This window comes from Mustela lutreola, chromosome 1 (genome assembly GCF_030435805.1).
Source record: "Mustela lutreola isolate mMusLut2 chromosome 1, mMusLut2.pri, whole genome shotgun sequence".
In the NCBI taxonomy this organism is placed as follows: Eukaryota; Metazoa; Chordata; class Mammalia; order Carnivora; family Mustelidae; genus Mustela; species Mustela lutreola.
Genome location: NC_081290.1, coordinates 196,413,561 through 196,430,062, shown reverse-complemented (window position 1 = coordinate 196,430,062; position 16,502 = coordinate 196,413,561). Strand labels below are relative to the sequence as shown.

The 16,502-nt window shown below is 43.7% G+C and overlaps 1 protein-coding gene across 2 annotated transcripts; it reads left to right on the top strand.

Moving 5' to 3' along the window:
* Window positions 1-77: 77 nt before the first annotated feature.
* LOC131838296 (large ribosomal subunit protein eL29-like) lies at window positions 78-5,105 on the top strand. 2 transcript variants are annotated; one of them, XM_059184192.1, is made up of 2 exons: window positions 78-168; window positions 4,478-5,105. In XM_059184192.1, exons 1-2 carry the CDS (start codon window positions 147-149, stop codon window positions 4,981-4,983), a joined length of 528 nt encoding a protein of 175 aa, XP_059040175.1. In that variant the 5' UTR covers window positions 78-146; the 3' UTR covers window positions 4,984-5,105. The 2 variants fall into 2 exon arrangements, with proteins under 2 accessions (XP_059040175.1, XP_059040185.1); XM_059184202.1 differs by lacking the exon at window positions 78-168 and adding an exon at window positions 254-343 and having other exon boundaries at window positions 4,478-5,104.
* The last annotated feature ends 11,397 nt before the right edge of the window (window positions 5,106-16,502 follow it).

Genomic DNA, 16,502 nt, shown 5'->3' with positions numbered 1-16,502 from the left:
CCCGAGGACTCGGCACCGCCCTCTAGCCTTCGTATTGGCTGTGAGGGTTGTCGTCTTCCATGTGTACATTCTGATTGGTGCTCATTTTCTCTTGCCCTTCCCCGACTGGCGGGAGGAAGCCCGGGATCTGAGGCGTAGATTCGGGAATGCTCCTTTTTCGTTGTACCGGTGCGTTACCCGGAACCGTGGCTGCGTCGTCTTCAGGCGCACGGGTGGGGAAGGAGGGGACTCTGTAACCTTCGTTAACGGCTAGTTAGCTGGGGTTTGGCAGGGGCGGCCTTAGCGTTCAATCCACCTGAGTGGACGGCGTCTCCATTCTTCTCAACTCCGGACGGCTGCCGCGGTGGGTGGCGTCAGCAGGGAAGGCTCTCGGAGCTCAGCTGGAGCCATCTCCAGCGATCCGCCTCTTCAGACGGCCCACCTGGGTTCTGACCCACGCAGGTTCTGTTTAAAAACAGACTGCACTGAGTGCTTTCCGAGACTCCCAAGGCTGGCGGACCCATTGTCGTGGGTCCTGTCCCTACCGACGTTCGTCTGCACCCGTGCTCCAGCCACACTGACTTCTTGCTAGAACAGCGCTCGCGGTTTCCCTCCCGAATGCCCCCGTCTACTCCCTTCCCATATCTTATTCTTTAAAAACAAAAATGTTTTTGGTATATGTACCCGCTTTGGGAATCGCTGAGGATGAGATCTAGGAAAGAAAATCCCTAGAAGTCCCTACGACTCGATGTTCTAGTCATTGCCCTGAAACGTAGCTGAACAGTTTGTCCTCCAAGGCTGAGCGTTCGGTATCCCACTTCACACAAGCAGGCAGGTGCCAGTTGACAAATTTATATTATTTCTTAAACCCAGGATTCAGTGAGAGGGAGCGGATAATATTTCATCCTTTTTCTCCAATCACTTTCCCCCTTAGTCGGGGCCTTTGCATGACCTCTAAGTCACTTTGCATTTGTTGGGGGGCAAGAAAAAGGAATAAGATGGCAGAAAGTGGGTTGTAAAGATTTGAATGACCCTACCCCCTAGATCTCCAATATCAACACTACTTTAGTACCACACATTCTTTTCTTTCCTCATGAGTAAATATCCCTTGTTCTAGTTTGGTCATCTTGTACTTGTATGATTTTTCTTTGACATCAAATCTTCCTAATCTGTCTTGAAGACAAGAGCACAGTCATTTTTCTTACCTGCTGCTTTGATCATTCAACATGCTCCTTACCTCCACCATCAGTTATCTTCTTGTCATCCTTTATGATAAAGTTCGATCTTTGAAAACCTTTAATTAATAACAACCCGAAGGATCTATTTCCTGTCATATTTTAAGTGGTTTCTTTTGTTCAACTCAACCCTTGTGTTTTGGTGGACCACTTCATGCTCCAATTTTGCCTAGATCTGATTTCATAATCTTCATGATTCTAAGAAATCCACTGAACCCAGGTCAAGAAACCTTAACCAAAGCCATCTCAAATTGAGTATATGGAAGAAGATCCTATTCTTAAAAACCATATTGTGTCCTTAAAAACATAAAGGAAGCTTCCAAACACATTAAAAAAAAAAAAAAAACCCAAAAAACTCGTATATAAGGAAGCCCCATGAACTTAGTGCCTAGTTCCAATAATTATTAACTCATGATCAGTCTTGTTGGTTCTATATCACTATCCATGTACCTCCTCTTGTATCATTTTGAAGCAAGTGTCAGGCATCTAAAATCTATAAATATTACAATATGATTACTTTAAAAAAGGACTTTTTAAAAGCATAACCACAGTACTAGTATCACACCTAAAATAGCTAAGGTATTTCCTTAATATCATCAAATAGCCAGTGTTCAATTTTCTACTTGTCTCATTTATCTTTTTCTTTAATTTGCTTGTTTGAACCAGGATCCAACCAAGTATATACATTGTGATTGGCTGATCTTTTAAGTTTCCGTTATAAGTTCCTCCTCCCTTCTTGTGCAGTTTGTTGAGAGAACCTTGTTGTTGGTCCTGTGGAGTTTCCCATAATCTGGATTTTGCTGATGAACACAGTTTAATATGGTTTCCTTACCTTTTGGTTATAACAGCTCTCGTTCAGATGCTTTTCTTGCTTAGGATTAGCTGTTTATTAACCCAGCAGCAGTTTTATCTTTGCCTTGAAATAATACTTTTAGCTGGTTATATTGTCATGCTTAAGTTAATCCCTCCTTTGTGATATGTTTGCTTACCTCACCTGTTTGTTGACATTTTCAAACTCCGTCAACTGTAGCTGGTCTCTGTAGACTCATTATCTCTTGTCTCTGACGTCTGCAATTGGTCCTTCTTTCAGTCTTGGAAATAGAACACTGGCCTAAAGAAAAGCAAAATGAAAACAGCTCTTTGGATGCTGCTCCCCCACTGCCTTCTGCCAGCCTCTTTGTCCACCTTGTCCCTATTCTCATTGCTGACATTCCACCCGCATCACGATATTCAAACTGTGCTCTCAGATATTGCTAATGTACTTCTTAATGGTCATCCCCAGGTATTTTGCTCATTTCCCATTCTCTTATTTTTTTGAGAGTGTTTGATAATTTATTCAGTAAGTATTGAACACTGTTAACCTTAGAAGTAAAACTGTCAGGTTTTTTTGCCACCAAAAATGTTTATTTAGGAATAGCAGGGGATTGCAACTCAGGACATGCAAGATATAGCAAAATGATGGGCAAGTACACAGAACAAAGGAGAAGAATGTTCTTTTATAAAGAAAAGGAAGAAGTTGGGAAGGGCGGCTGTTTTTATTTTTTTCTTTTAAAGATTTTTATTTATTTATTTGACAGAGAGCGATCACAAGTAGACAGAGAGGCAGGCAGAGAGAGGGAGAGGAAGGGAAGCAGGCTCCCCGCCAAGCAGAGAGCCCGATGTGGGACTCCATCCCAGGACCCTGAGATCATGACCTGAGCCGAAGGCAGCGGCTTAACCTGCTGAGCCACCCAGGCACCCCAGGGCGGCTGTTTTAAGCAAAAAGTTTATTGGAGTAAACTGGAAATTTGAAGCATTGTGGATTTTCATTCGCTGAGTGGTGACAGTCTCTCATTGGCTAGGCTGTTGCCAGCCATGTAGGAAAAGCCTCCTTCCTTTTTCTGGGGTAGTCAAGTATAGGCTGCTGCTTTTGGGAATGCAAGACACATCTCTTCTTATTGGGGATCTACAATTGACAGTGAGTAGTGGTAGGACATGAGACCATCCCTTTTTGGCCTCTTAGCTCCATCTTAAATGACATATCCTTTATTTGATTTCATGATACCTATGATAGGTACTGTACTATATGTCTTAGTGATTTGATGATGAATAAAAAAGACATCTGCCTCCCTTATGAAGCTTCCAGTTAGACTGAAGAAAATTACATTTATCAAACAATCACAGGTTATTATAAAATTACAGCTGTGTTCAGTGCTAAGGAGAGGCAAATGGTCTAACAAAAACATCTAATAAAGGGGAGATTTAACATAGTGCCACTGAACAAAGAGCTAAAGGGTGAGTAGGGGAGATGTTGTGGAGGGGACAGATGGGGGTGAAAGAAGATTTCTAAGGAGAGGGAAAGCATTTGCAAAGGCCTGTTGGGGGTAGAAGCTTGGAAGATCAAAGAAATTGAAAAAAAGACCAGGAAAGAGACAGGGTAGAGATAAGACTGGAGAGGTAGGCAAGGGCGAGATTATGTAGATCATGTAGGCCAAGACAAAGAATTCAATCTTTATTGTAAGAACTATGGAAACTCTCTAAAGTGCAGATTGGGATGGGTTATATGACATACTCAGGTGTGGATTTGAAATTTCATCTTCGGTGCATTGAAAATGTGTTTGAGGAGGGCAAGATTATATGAAGTCCAAATTGGAGGCAGTTGCAGTATTCTAGGCAGTAGATGGCTGTGGCTTAGGTTAGGATGTTAATAGCCAAAGATAGCAAGAAGAGGACAGATAAGAGAGATTTACTGGATAAAACCCTAAATGATGTGACCATGAATTGGCTGGGGTTGATGTATGAAAGAGGTCATCGATTATTTGTAGGTTTCTAGGTTTTGCAACTGGATGCCACTTTCTGAGATAGGGAATATTGGAAGAAGACCATATTTTAAGAGACAGTTAGGTTTTGGGCATGGTGAATTTGAGATGCCCTTGAGACATCCAGGTGAAGGTAAAATTAGGCAGTTAGAAATCTGATGTAGAGGTTAGATGCAAGGTATGGCCTTGTAATATTTACGTGTGGCTGGATAGCTATTAAAGTAATGAGTGAGAATGAGATCTTCCAGGACAGAATATAGAGTGAAAAGAGAAGAAAGACTACTCTCTTCTTGAAACTCATCTGGTGAACTCTTTGAGACTTCCCTGTCCTGGTTCTCCTCTCATCTCCCTTCTGCCTCTTAATTTTTGCAGGTTTCCAAAGAGTGGTCCTTTGTCTCCCCCTTGGAGAGTTAATAGTTGTTTTGTTTTTAAGATTTTATTTATTTGAGTCCCTTTCTCTTCCAGCCCAAGGCACTTCAGCAGCCGGTGCAGACATGGCCAAGTCCAAGAACCACACCACGCACAACCAGTCACGAAAATGGCACAGAAATGGCATCAAGAAACCCCGGTCCCAAAGATATGAATCTCTTAAGGGGGTAGACCCCAGGTTCCTGAGGAACATGCGCTTTGCCAAGAAGCACAACAAGAAGGGTCTGAAGAAGATGCAGGCCAACAACGCCAAGGCCATGAGTGCACGTGCCGAGGCTATCAAGGCTCTCGTCAAGCCCAAGAACCCAAAGGGCAGCAGCTGCAAGCTCAATCGACTTGCCTACATAGCTCACCCCAAGCTCGGGAAACGTGCTCGTGCCCGCATTGCCAAGGGTCTCAGGCTCTGCCGGCCAAAGTCCAAGGCCAAGGCCCAAACCAAGTCCCAGTCTTCTGCTGCGACTCCGACTCCAGCTCCAGCTCCTGCTCCTGCTGCAGCTCAGCCTCCCAAAGGTGCCCAAGCCCCCACAAAGGCTCCAGTGTAGAGGCTTCTGTCTGCCAGTGTGAGGACAGAAGGACTGGTATGACCCCTGGGCTTCTATCCACATGGGGCTGGTGTCCTCCTATGCTATTTGTACAAATAAACCGGCAGGATCTGTCAAAAAAAAAAAAAAAAAGATTTTATTTATTAGAGAGAGAGAGAGTGGGGGAGGGGCAGAGGAGAAGGAATCTCAACAGACTCCCTGTTGAGTGCAGAGCCCATTATGAGGCTCAGTCTCTCACCCATGAGATCATAACCTAAGCTGAAATCAAGAGTCGGATGCTTAACTGACTGAGCCACCCAGGTGCCCCGAGAGCTTAATAGTTTTATTGCTTCCACTAATTTTATATGAGATAGTTTCAAAATCTTAATTTCCAACTCTTACCTCTTTACTGGTTTCTACAATTGATCTTAGCTGTGTACTAAGATTTCTAGTTGAGTATCTTCGTCTTCCCAAATACAACATATCTAAAATACTATTCTTTGTTTCCCTCTGGATTCACCCTTACGATACCATATTCCTTTCAGTGGTATCATCATTTCCCCAGGCTTCCAACATTTAAGTAGTGATCATTTTTTACTCTTTCTCATCCTCATATATCTTACAGTTACCAAGTTCTGCCATTTATTTCCTTTTAAACCCTCATCTCTCTCACTTCCATTTCCTTTATACTACTCATCACTAGTTCAGCCCTAATTATTTCATTTTCAGATTCCTTCTGTAATACATTTAATGATATGGAAGGGTATAGCACAGTAGTAGTATAGGCTCTGAAGTCATATTTCTGGGCTCAAATTCTGACTCTTCCACTCCCTAGTTCTGTGACTTGGGCAAGTTATATAGTCTCTCTTTGATTCGATTTTCTCACTTTTAAAATGGAGATGATAATCTGATTTCCTTCATAAGGTTGTTATGAAAATTAAATGGGAAAATGCATGTTGGCACAGTGTCTACCAAATAAAAACTGACTGTATTATTAGATAGTATTTAGTACAATTCACCCTTCAACAACACAGATTTAGACCATTCAGGTAAACTGATGATGTAGGGTTGTTTTATATATATATAAATATAAATGTAATACTGTAGGTATATTTTCCTTACGATTTTCTTTTCTCTAGCTTACTTTATATATAATGTTCTACAGTATATAATGCATATAATGTTCAAAATATGTGTTAATCAGTGGTTTATGTTATTAGTAAGGCTTCTGACCAACAGTAGGCTATTACTAGTTAAGGTTTTGGGGAATCAGAGGCTATAAGTTGATGTCCCTAACCACTGTGTTGTTGAAGAGTCAGTTGTTTGTGGTTTGCAGATAAGTTCTTCTGCTCTGTAGCTTATCCTACACCCTCTTAATAGGGTCTTTCACCGAGCAAAAATTTTACCTTTTGATTAAGTCCATTCTATCAACTTTCCCTTTTATGGATCATTCATTTAGTGTACAGTCTTTAACATTTCTTGCAAGGCTGGTCTAGTGGGGATAAACTCCTCAGCATTTGCTTGTCTGGAAGATTTTATCTCTCCTTCAATATTAAAGGATAATTTTGCTGAGTAAAGTGTTCTTGGTTGACAGGTTTTTTCCTCTCAGCATTTTAAATAGATTGTGCCACTTTCTTTTGGTCTGTAAAGTTTGTGTTAAGAAATCTGCTGATAGTCTTCTCTTTTACACAACAAGTTGTTTTTTCTCACTGCTTTTAACATTCTCTCTTTGTCTTTAATTCTTACACTTTGGTTACGTGTCTTGGTGGGGTCTCTTGGTTCATCGTATTTGGAACACTCTGGCTTCCTGGATCTGGATGTCTGTTTCCTTCCTGAAGTTAGGAAAGTTTTCAGCCATTATTTCTTTAAATGAGTTTTCTGCCCCTTTCTCACTCTCTTCTTTGGGGAATCTTGTGATATGAATGTTGGCCTGCTTAGTGTTTTCCCATAAGTGTCTTAAGCTATCTTCACTTGCTTTAATTTCTTTTGTTTGTTTTGCTGCTCTCATTGAGTGTGTTCCACTGATACTTTCTAATGCTTTATCTAATGTGCTCTTGGACCCCCTGATGTATTTTTCAGTGCATTATTGTATTCTCCAGCTCTGTGACTTAATGTTTATATCTCTTTGTAAAAATTCTCACTTTGTTCATTTATTCTTCTGTCAAACCTAGTGAGGATCTTTATGATCATTATTTTGAACTCTTTATCAGGTTAATCACTTATCTCTGTTTCCTTAAAATCTTTTTCTGATGTTTTTATCTTTGGTCACTGTCTCTGTGCTGTGCCCTGAGATTGGTAGCTCCCAAGAATTATCTCTCCATTTGTTACAGTCTCATGGGACCATGAACACAAATTCCACTGGCCACCAGGGCCAGGCAACCAGCTGTAATCCCAGAATGGGGATAGTAGACTAACTCCCCTCCAGGAGATACCGGAGATCTGGAATAGTACAGCAGAGGGAGAATAGGAAAAAAGTGCCTTCCCTCTAAGGTCTCTGGAAAGGTTTAGAGTAAGCCCTTAGATGTGTGTTTAATTAGAAGCCTGATCCTTAGGCCACAGCTATGAACATAAGCTAATAGGTCTCTTTCACAGGAAGACTGAGCACCTCACTCTATTGCCTCTTTGCTGTGCCCTGGGAAGGTAGTAGCCAGTTAAGAAATCTTTCTACAATCCTGTGGAACCCACGAGTGTAAGTCACTGGCTACCAGGCAATCTAGAAATGTCTCCTTGGCAGCAGGTACAAATATCAGGGCACCAGAAGACAGTACAAGTTCCTATCCAGGAGATACCAGTGTCCTGGAGCAAGACAGAGGATTGGCACAAAGAGAGTATCTATAGGCATCTGTGTTGGTATATGTTTCAGTAGGTCCATAGCTGAATGCTAAATCAGAAGCTTTCCCATCAGGCAGATGCTTTAAGATAAGCAAGTAAGTCTCTTTCTCCAGATGTCTTGATACTTTGCCATTGGCTGCCTTCGTACTGGGCTCTAGAGTGGGTGATTCTGCACAAGCTCTTTAAGAAGTGTTTCTTAGTTTCAAATAGCCTTGTGGGTCTCATGGACGCCAGTCTCACTGGCTTTCCAAATCAGATATTTTGGGGACTGTCTTTCAACACAGGGCTTTAAAGTCAGGGTATCAGGTGTATGGTTCAAACCCTTCATTCCTCAAGGAGAGACTTGGGTTTGTGAGTGCCCTCTTGAATATAGGTCACTTGTGGGGGGGGGGGGGTGGAGGGGAACATTTGTGACATGTCTCAGCTTCTACCACTTCATGTTTGTTTGTTTGTTTGTTTTTCTCATTCATCCAGTGTGTGGGAGCTGCTCAGCTAGTTTTGGGGGTTCTTTCAGAGGATCTTTTTCCATATGTAGTTATAGATTTGGTGTGTCTCTGGGAACAGGTCGAGTACACGATCCTACTACATCACCAGCTTGAACTGAAACCTCCATTTGGATTTATCTGTAATGTTTTTGAGTGACTCTCTGTAGCTCCTTTGGTGGTTGCTCTAGGTATTATATATGCATAACTAATCACTGTCTACAGGTGTTGTCATTTTATCAGTCAGAATGAAGTATAGAATACCTACCTCCTTTTATGCCCCTTCATAATGCAATCCATCATTCATAATGTAATTGTCTTAAATATTTCCTTTTTCATACATTAAGACCCACGTCAGACAATATCATAATTTTTGCTTTCTCTGTCAAATGGAATTTTGAAAACTCAAATGGGAAGGAAAGTCTATTATATTGATCCATTTATTCTCTTACTGTGTTTTTATTTCCTCTTGACTTTCCAAGAACAGCATTTCTTATGATCTTTCTTTAGCCATTCTTCTAGGGTAAGTCCCCTGGCAACATGTTCTCCCCAGTTTTCTTCATCTGAGAATGTCTCGTTTCTCGCTTTCATTCCTAAAGTGTATTTTTGCTGAATACAGGATTGCTCTTTTCTTTCAGTACTTGGAAAATGTTCTTCTTCCCAGCCTCCATAGTTTCTGATGAGGAATCTCTCACTTGAATTGAAAATGTCATTTCTTCTTACTGCTCTCAAAATTTTTTTCCTTTGTCTTTAGTTTTCCGAAGGTCGGCTCTGATGTGTCTTGGTGTGGATTTCTTTTCTCTCTGGCTTGTGGGAACAAGCAGGGTGCTTTTGTGTGGTGTTTTTGCCTGCTTCGTATAGCTTCCTCATGTGTGTCCGTCAGTTCCCAGGTGACTACTTGAGAGGGATCGTCTCCAGATCTCAGAGTTCTCTGTGTACTCTCTCTTCTAGTTCCTGCCTCTGTGAGCTCTAGCCACCCTGGTCTTCCCAAACTGTCAGTTTTGTCTCTTCAACTCAGGCACACTTCTGTAGCCTCTGAACTCTTCAGGTAGAAACTGGAGCCGTCTTAGAGCTGACCTCATTTATTTTCCATGCCTCGGGAATCACTGACCTACATTGCCTCATATCCAATGCCTTGAGAGCCACGTGATCTATTCCTTTTTTTAACATGCTTTAGGCCAGAGGGTAAATCTGGCCCCTATTAAACCATTTTGATCAAAATCAGAAGAACTGTGTAAATGCAATTTGAAAGGATTAAAAGTCAGTGGGTGGGTCAGATACCACCCAGTTTGTGCTGGGCAGCTCAGACCTCATGGAATCTTGGTGGCCCATGGTCAGGTGTTTAGTTTTACTAAGGTCCAGCAGCAGGGCAAGGGCTGTTATCTGTAGAGGATGGCGAGCCTTGCTCCGAGGTTCTAGGAGGGCTGTGCTCCACTTGACCTGTAGGTGCCTGTCGGGGGCTCCAGACATCATCCCCGTCTGCCACTGCCACCTTGTGCACCGCTGGATGTGCTGATCGGATGGCCCCGAGGCAGAGAAGCTGGCCCAGAAGTCTGGAACTGCTGCAGAGCCTTCTCTTTTCTGGGCCTTGCTCAGAACTGGCAGCTTTTTGGTCACTCATCAAATGGGCCTGATTAGCACAGCCAAATGAGGAATATGTTGCCTCCAAAATCCAAGACACCCACAAGTCAATGGACCTAGTTTTGTGTTGTAGGAGGGCCCTGATAAAACAATGAACTTATTCTTCACCTTGGAAGGGATCTCTCAACATGTCTCATGTCACTGAACCCCTAGAAATTACACTGAGTTAGAAGGCTTCTGAATTTTTATTGGACTTACTCCTTCTGACATGCAAATGTGTTACCAGTATGTCTGGAGTACTTGCTGCTTCTTGCTGTCTAGGTCCAATTAGCATTATATCATGACTGTAATAAGACCAGTGTGATACCTTCTGGAAGGGAAGGGTAATGAAGATCCCCTATGAACGAAATTGACATAGGGTTGGAGAGTTGTTTTACTCATGAGGTAGGATAGTAAAGATGTATTTCTGGCCTTGCCAGTTGAAAGCAGACTGCTCCTGGTGGGTGTATGGACAGAGATGGAGAAAAAAAACATTTGCCAGATCAGTAGCTGCACCCCAGCTTCCAGGTGTTGTGTTCAGTTGCTCAGACAATGAAACTGCATCTGGTACAGCAGCTGCAGTTGAGTCACCACCTGGCTAAGCTTATAATCAAGCACAGCCGTTATCCATGTCCATCTGTCATCTGCCCAGGCCAATTGGGAGAGTTGAATGGGGATGTGGTGGGAATCACTTCTCTATATCCTTCACATCCTTGATGTTGGCACTAATCTCTGCAGTCCCTCCTAAGATTTAACTTTAGTTTACTATTTTCCTAGGTGGAGGAATATTTTTTTAAAGATTTTATTTATTTATTTGACAGACAGAGATCACAAGTAGGCAGAGAGGCAGGCAGAGGGAGAGAGGGAAGCAGGCTTCCTGCTGAGCGGAGAGCCCAATGCGGGGCTTGATCCCAGGACCCTGGGATCATGACCTGAGCCGAAGGCAGAGGCTTTAACCCACTGAGCCACACAGGTGCCCCTAGGTGGAGGAATTTTTAATGGCTTCTGTTTGACCTTTTCTGGAGTAGCTCTCACTCCATAGTCAGGGAACCAATGAAGGGATTCTGACAGCTAAGTATCTCTATTCCAAGTATGCATTTTGAAATTGGAGAAATAAATATAGGAAGAGTTCAGGGACCCACTGGAGCCAAAACTCCATTGAACACCTGACCTTCCTAAGCTCCTGCTCTGACTGGCAGGCCATAGTGATATTTTGGGTCTCTTAGAATTTGTGTCACTTCAGAGCTGGTTTCTAGTAGTCTCTGAAAGGTTTGAATATTTCCTTTACCCCAGTGCGCAGTTTCCTTGGTAAACAGCCATAGGTCTCTTTGGGCATCGCTGGGATGAATATTAAGCAAAATAAGTTAGAGAAAGACAAGCACCATATGATTTCACTCATATGTGGAATTTAAGACACAAAACAAATGCGCAAAGGAGAAAAAGAGAAACAAAGTAAGAAACAGACTCTTAACTAGAAAACCAAGTGATGGTTAGCAGAGGGGAGCTAAGTTGTGGGATGGGGAAAATGAGTGATGGGGATTTATAGAGTATGCTTACTCTGATGAAAAAATACAATGTAATGCATGTAAAAGAAAATAAAAAATTAAATTTAAAAAAGCTAAGCTTAAGCCTAGAATGTCAGTTCTAAGCCTATATATTCCCAGATTAATGGTGAGAAATTATCTGCGCTCTTCAGAAATCTAAATTTCCATAATAATATTTTACTGTGAAAACCATTAGCCATCACTTTCCTCAGTGCTGTTTGTATTGCCTTCTCTCATCTGCCTAGCTAGCACCATTTCTCAAACCTTAATAACTACACAGGGCATTTTTTTCTCTCTCAGATAAGTGGTCAGAAATATATCTGCTGCTGTAGGTCAGGCCAGATACTGATCCCGAGGTGGTTAAGGTGTCTTCAGCTGCTTTGGAACATAGGCAGTGTCTAATCCAGGTCTCAGAGGCTTCCTGTCTCTCTGACTGCCCCTCTGCCTCAGGGCTGACCACCTCAGTGGCTTGATCTGGGAACGATTCTCCTCCCTGGGCTTTGCATCTGTGCTCCTCATAAACCCTCCTTTAGAGGGCTTCTCTTGCAAGTTTATTTGAGAGCAAAGGGGATTTGTATTAACATCTTCACTTCTATGCCAGTTAAATGTTGATGTCCCATTGTTGCTTCAGCTCCACTGGGACTCTCTTATTCAACTAGATCTTAGCCAGTTCCCAGAATTCTTTGGCTGTATAGTTGACTCTTGAACAACACGGGTTTGAACTGCACTTACATACAGATTTTTTTTTTTCAACAAGTATACCTATAGTACTATAAATGTATTTTGTCATCTTAATGTTTTTCTTAATAACGTTTCTCTTCTCCACCTTTATTGTAAGAATACAGTATATAATGCATATAGTGCACAACACGTTTCAACCATTTATGTTATCCATAGGCTTTCAGTCAACAGTAGGCTAATTAGTAAAGTTCTGGGGTAGTCCAAGTTAAATGCATATTTCTAACTGTGTGGGGGGTTGGTGCCACTGACCTCCACGTTGTTCAAGGATCAGCTGTACTTATCATAATCATAAGCATCTAATGAACATATTCTTGTAGTAGACACCATTCACATGAATCACCAAATTTCATTCTCACAAAATCCCTATGAGGTTAGCATAATTGTTTTTTAAATTAACTTAATTACTAGCATGAGTTTATACTATAATTAGTGTAATTATTTTTCTCTTTTAAAAAGATTTATTTAGGGGCGCCTGGGTAGCTCAGTGAGTTAAAGCTTCTGCCTTCAGCTCAGGTCATGATCCCAGGGACCTGCTCTGCTCAGCAGGGAGCCTGCTTCCCCCACCCCCACCTGCTTCTGCCTACTTGTGATCTCTGTCTGTCAAATAAATAAATAGAATCTTAAAAAAAGAGATTTATTTACTTCAGAGAGCAAGAGCACAAGTGGGCTGGAAGGGCAGAGGGAGAGGGAGAAGTAGGCTCCCTGCTCAGTGGATCCTATCTTTTTCAAGAAACAGAGTCCCTGGTGGTTGATTGCCAACCCATGGCTACAAAAAAGACCTGGCTGAAATTCTGAAACTGATTTTTTTTAACCACATTTTAAAACTGGATGTTCCTAATATTCTCTTTGAAAGAAGGGAGACAGCAAGATGGATTCGTTATGCTCACCTCACAAATCTGAAAAGTAGAAGTGGGAGCAACTCTTGCAGTTACATAAACATTTGTGACTTGGTGGTTACCATCTGGACTTTTTTATGCAACCAAAAGCTTCCGAAGCAGCTGCTTTAAATTTATAGAACTTGGCTGTCCAGAGTGAGTGAACAGTTTTGATTCTTAAATGGTCTCTGTGCCCTAGGGAAGAACATGTTGTTTGTAATAACAAGGACAATTTTTGGTCCACAGTCCTGGAAATTGGTCGAGAACGGCTGTTAAGGGGTGGCTAATCGGAGCCTCCTATCCTGTACTCATCAGTCTGATATGTGCTGGGCAACGACCAGAGCAACGGGCTGGAAGGTGGTAGGAGGCTGGGGCAATGGAACAGGGCTTCAGGGTATGGGCTCAGGGCAAAGCCCTCCCTGCCTTTCTGACTGAGATCCTGCTGATTCCATCTAAAATGAGCCTCAAGAAAGGGGGTCATGCAGAAAGCTTTAGGGTTGTCCTGGTGAAAAAGCCCATCGTTACTCATGGCCTCTCCACAATCGATCCCCTGTCAACTATGTTAGGTGAATTAAGGTCCTAAGCGGTGCACATGGTAAGAGCTGAACCAACGAGAAGGGGTGACTCAGAGTTCATGTCTGACCCCGAATTCCTGTTCCTTGCTTCTGTCGCCAGTCACACATGACCTGACAGCTGAGGGGACCCGGATCAGGATCTCTCTCTGCCTATATGTTGTGACAGAATTTCAGTTCAGTCCCATCTCTTAAGCATAAATGGAAGACATGGGGCTCTGTGGCTTCTATGCCCAACTCATTGACCCATTTCAGAAAATGGTACCTTCCAGGCTGCTATAGCTAGAAAGTTTGGATGACAGTTAAAGTGGAGAAGAGAGGCTAGTTCAGGAGGCTGATTTGAGTTGAGTATGGGGGAGGGGGCCAGAGGATTCTGGGGTAACACCCAGGCCTGCAGGGCAGTGCTGTGGGCTGGGTCCAGCGACTAGAGGGAACGTGGGTCTGAGGCAGGCCTAGGGGCACTACAGGCCAGGAGAGCTAGTCAGCCAGACCCCATGTCCCCAGAAGACCTGCGAGTGAGGCAGGTAGCTGTCACATGCAGAAGAAATGGTCACAGAGAAGAAGTGGGACTGGATATCCATCTCACACTTCCTTCTTCCTGCCTGTGTGGGAGCTCGACGGGAGCCCTGTAAGACAGCAAGTCTCTTCTCCCAGACTCCCCTGGGACCAGATGATCCCACTCTCGGGTAGGCTCCCTACTGAGCAGGGCTAGGAGAAGTGCTTGTTGGAGGTTGGCAGAACTAGTGAAGAGGTTATTGTGGAATGCAGGGAACATTCTTTGTGTTGGGGGGTTGGGGAGAGAGGGCTTCTGTTCCTATTTTCTTTTCCCTGCATCCCCTGCCCTTTCATGGTCCTCCTACAGGGACAAGGGGAACCCACCCTGGGACTGACTACAAAGGAGCCGAATATAGTTCTCCTCCATCTGCAGACATAGGGCATGGGTCCAGGGTGAACCTCTGGGCAGGGCAGGAGCAGGACAGCATGTCCTACAACCTCCCATGGAGGAAGGGGCAGCAGAGTGGAAAGGCTTTGAATAGGAGCCAGGAGAGGAGGGGAGAAGGGGAGAAGGTGCAGACTCTCAGCCTCGAGATGGGGGAGGGCTGGGAACCTGCTTACAGGGGTTCAGACACGGAGCAGGGAGGAAAAGACGGGCTATAGGGTACATCATCTCTATCTGTGGGAGGGACAGGTGGCCGCAGGTGTCCAAGGCCAGTCTGGGGCCCACACTCAGATCCTCAGGTGAGGGGTTGAGGGGCTAAGCAGTGGCCAAAGCTGGTGCAGTCTGGAAGGCAGACTTAGGTGTTCACCTTTTTAAAGGGATTGACCAGGAGACCAGCTCCCGAATCTCCCGCCATCTCTGGGCCTCGCATTCTAGGAGGGGAAGACAGGTTCGATGACAAAGGTGCCCTTCCCATAATAGCAAATCACAGCCTCACACATACCGCGTCAACCATGACAGTTGTTATGAATGTGAACCTGTGGTATATGCACAGAAGAATTCTTGCATGGAGGTATGGCACCTGTCCACAGTTTCCTCAGATTTGGAAGCACAAAGGGAGTTTTAGGTACTTCTTATGAGTTTGGCGTATTTCCACAATTTCTGTTCCTTTTCTTCCATGTAGAATGTTGTTTATAGTTGCCTGATGAACACAGGAGAGAGATACATTACACAAACTTTGGGATTCAGTACCAATTTTAATCCCTCTTTACCCAGATCCTGATGCAGGAGCATCCTTCCAGACAGAACGCGGGGTCCTTTGCTTCCAAGCAGAAGCTTGGTCTCCCAACTCAGACCCTCTGAACTTCTGTCCATGGATTGGTGCCTGTGTCTCACATGGTCCAAATGCAAGACTCACGAATGTGGTCCCTGTGGGAATTACCTGGACAGTGGCTCCTAAGTCTTAGATCCCAACCAGGCTTGTGGGACACCCTAGTTTTAGTGGGAGTTCATTTGTGAATGTTTTCTCTGCCAGGCAGAAAGAGATTCTTTTTTTTTTTTAATTTTTAATTTTATTATTTTATTTTTTTAATGGAGAAAGACTTTTTCTTACCTGTTCTCCCTTTGTCTCTCCCCACAGTCATCTCCAGCCCTGGAAACCCTTCTCCAGATTGTAAAAAGAAGGAAACAACATGGTAAAATGGAAAGATAACAATCCACCCAGTCCAACAGGTAGGTGCTTTGTTCCCAAAGGAAAAATACTTCCCCCTCCATGTGCCCTTAGGCTTCAACTGTAAGATGAGGTCCATTCTTTCTAACCTACGTGCTTGTTCAGAAAATCCAAAGAAATCAAGTGCATAACATGCCTGAAGAAGGTCTGACACCAAGTAGCGTCTTCCTGACCATTATCCATACATGAATTTTTATTTCTTTTTTAGATTTTATTTCTTTACGAGAGAGAGCATGTATTGGTGGGGAGGGCCAGAGGGAGAGCAGACTCCCTTGGCAAGCAAGGAGCCCTACTCAGGGCTCAGTCCCAGGACCACGAAACTATGAGCTGAGCTGAAGGCAGACACCTAACCGACTGAGCCCCCAGGCACCGCTCCACATGTGAATTTCTTAAGTCCCAACGCCTCCGTCTGATGTAGCTCTGGCAGTCCTTGTTTCCACCTGTGAGGTCCAGAGGAACAGAGAAGGGAGAAACTTGTTGAAGATCCCATGGCTGGTAGGTAGCACACTTCGCCTTCCATCCCAGATGTGGAGGGAAGATTATGCGGGGGATCACACTTGGGTAGCCTGCATCTGCTTCTGGGAATGAGCCCGCTCAAGATAAATGGGCCCCACACTCACTCTTCCCCCAAGACGGGAAGCTGCCATTACCCATGCCTCTCTTTTTTGTGGTGACCACCAATCGCTAGGTAGATAGGACTGTCATC

What these genes read in the sequence shown, in the direction of transcription:
- LOC131838296 (XM_059184192.1), top strand. Translation starts at nt 147, where the DNA reads ATGCTCCTTTTTCGTTGTACCG. An exon ending in GCTCCTTTTTCGTTGTACCG is followed by an intron (nt 169 to 4,477) that starts GTGCGTTACCCG and finishes TTTCTCTTCCAG; the next exon opens with CCCAAGGCACTTCAGCAGCC.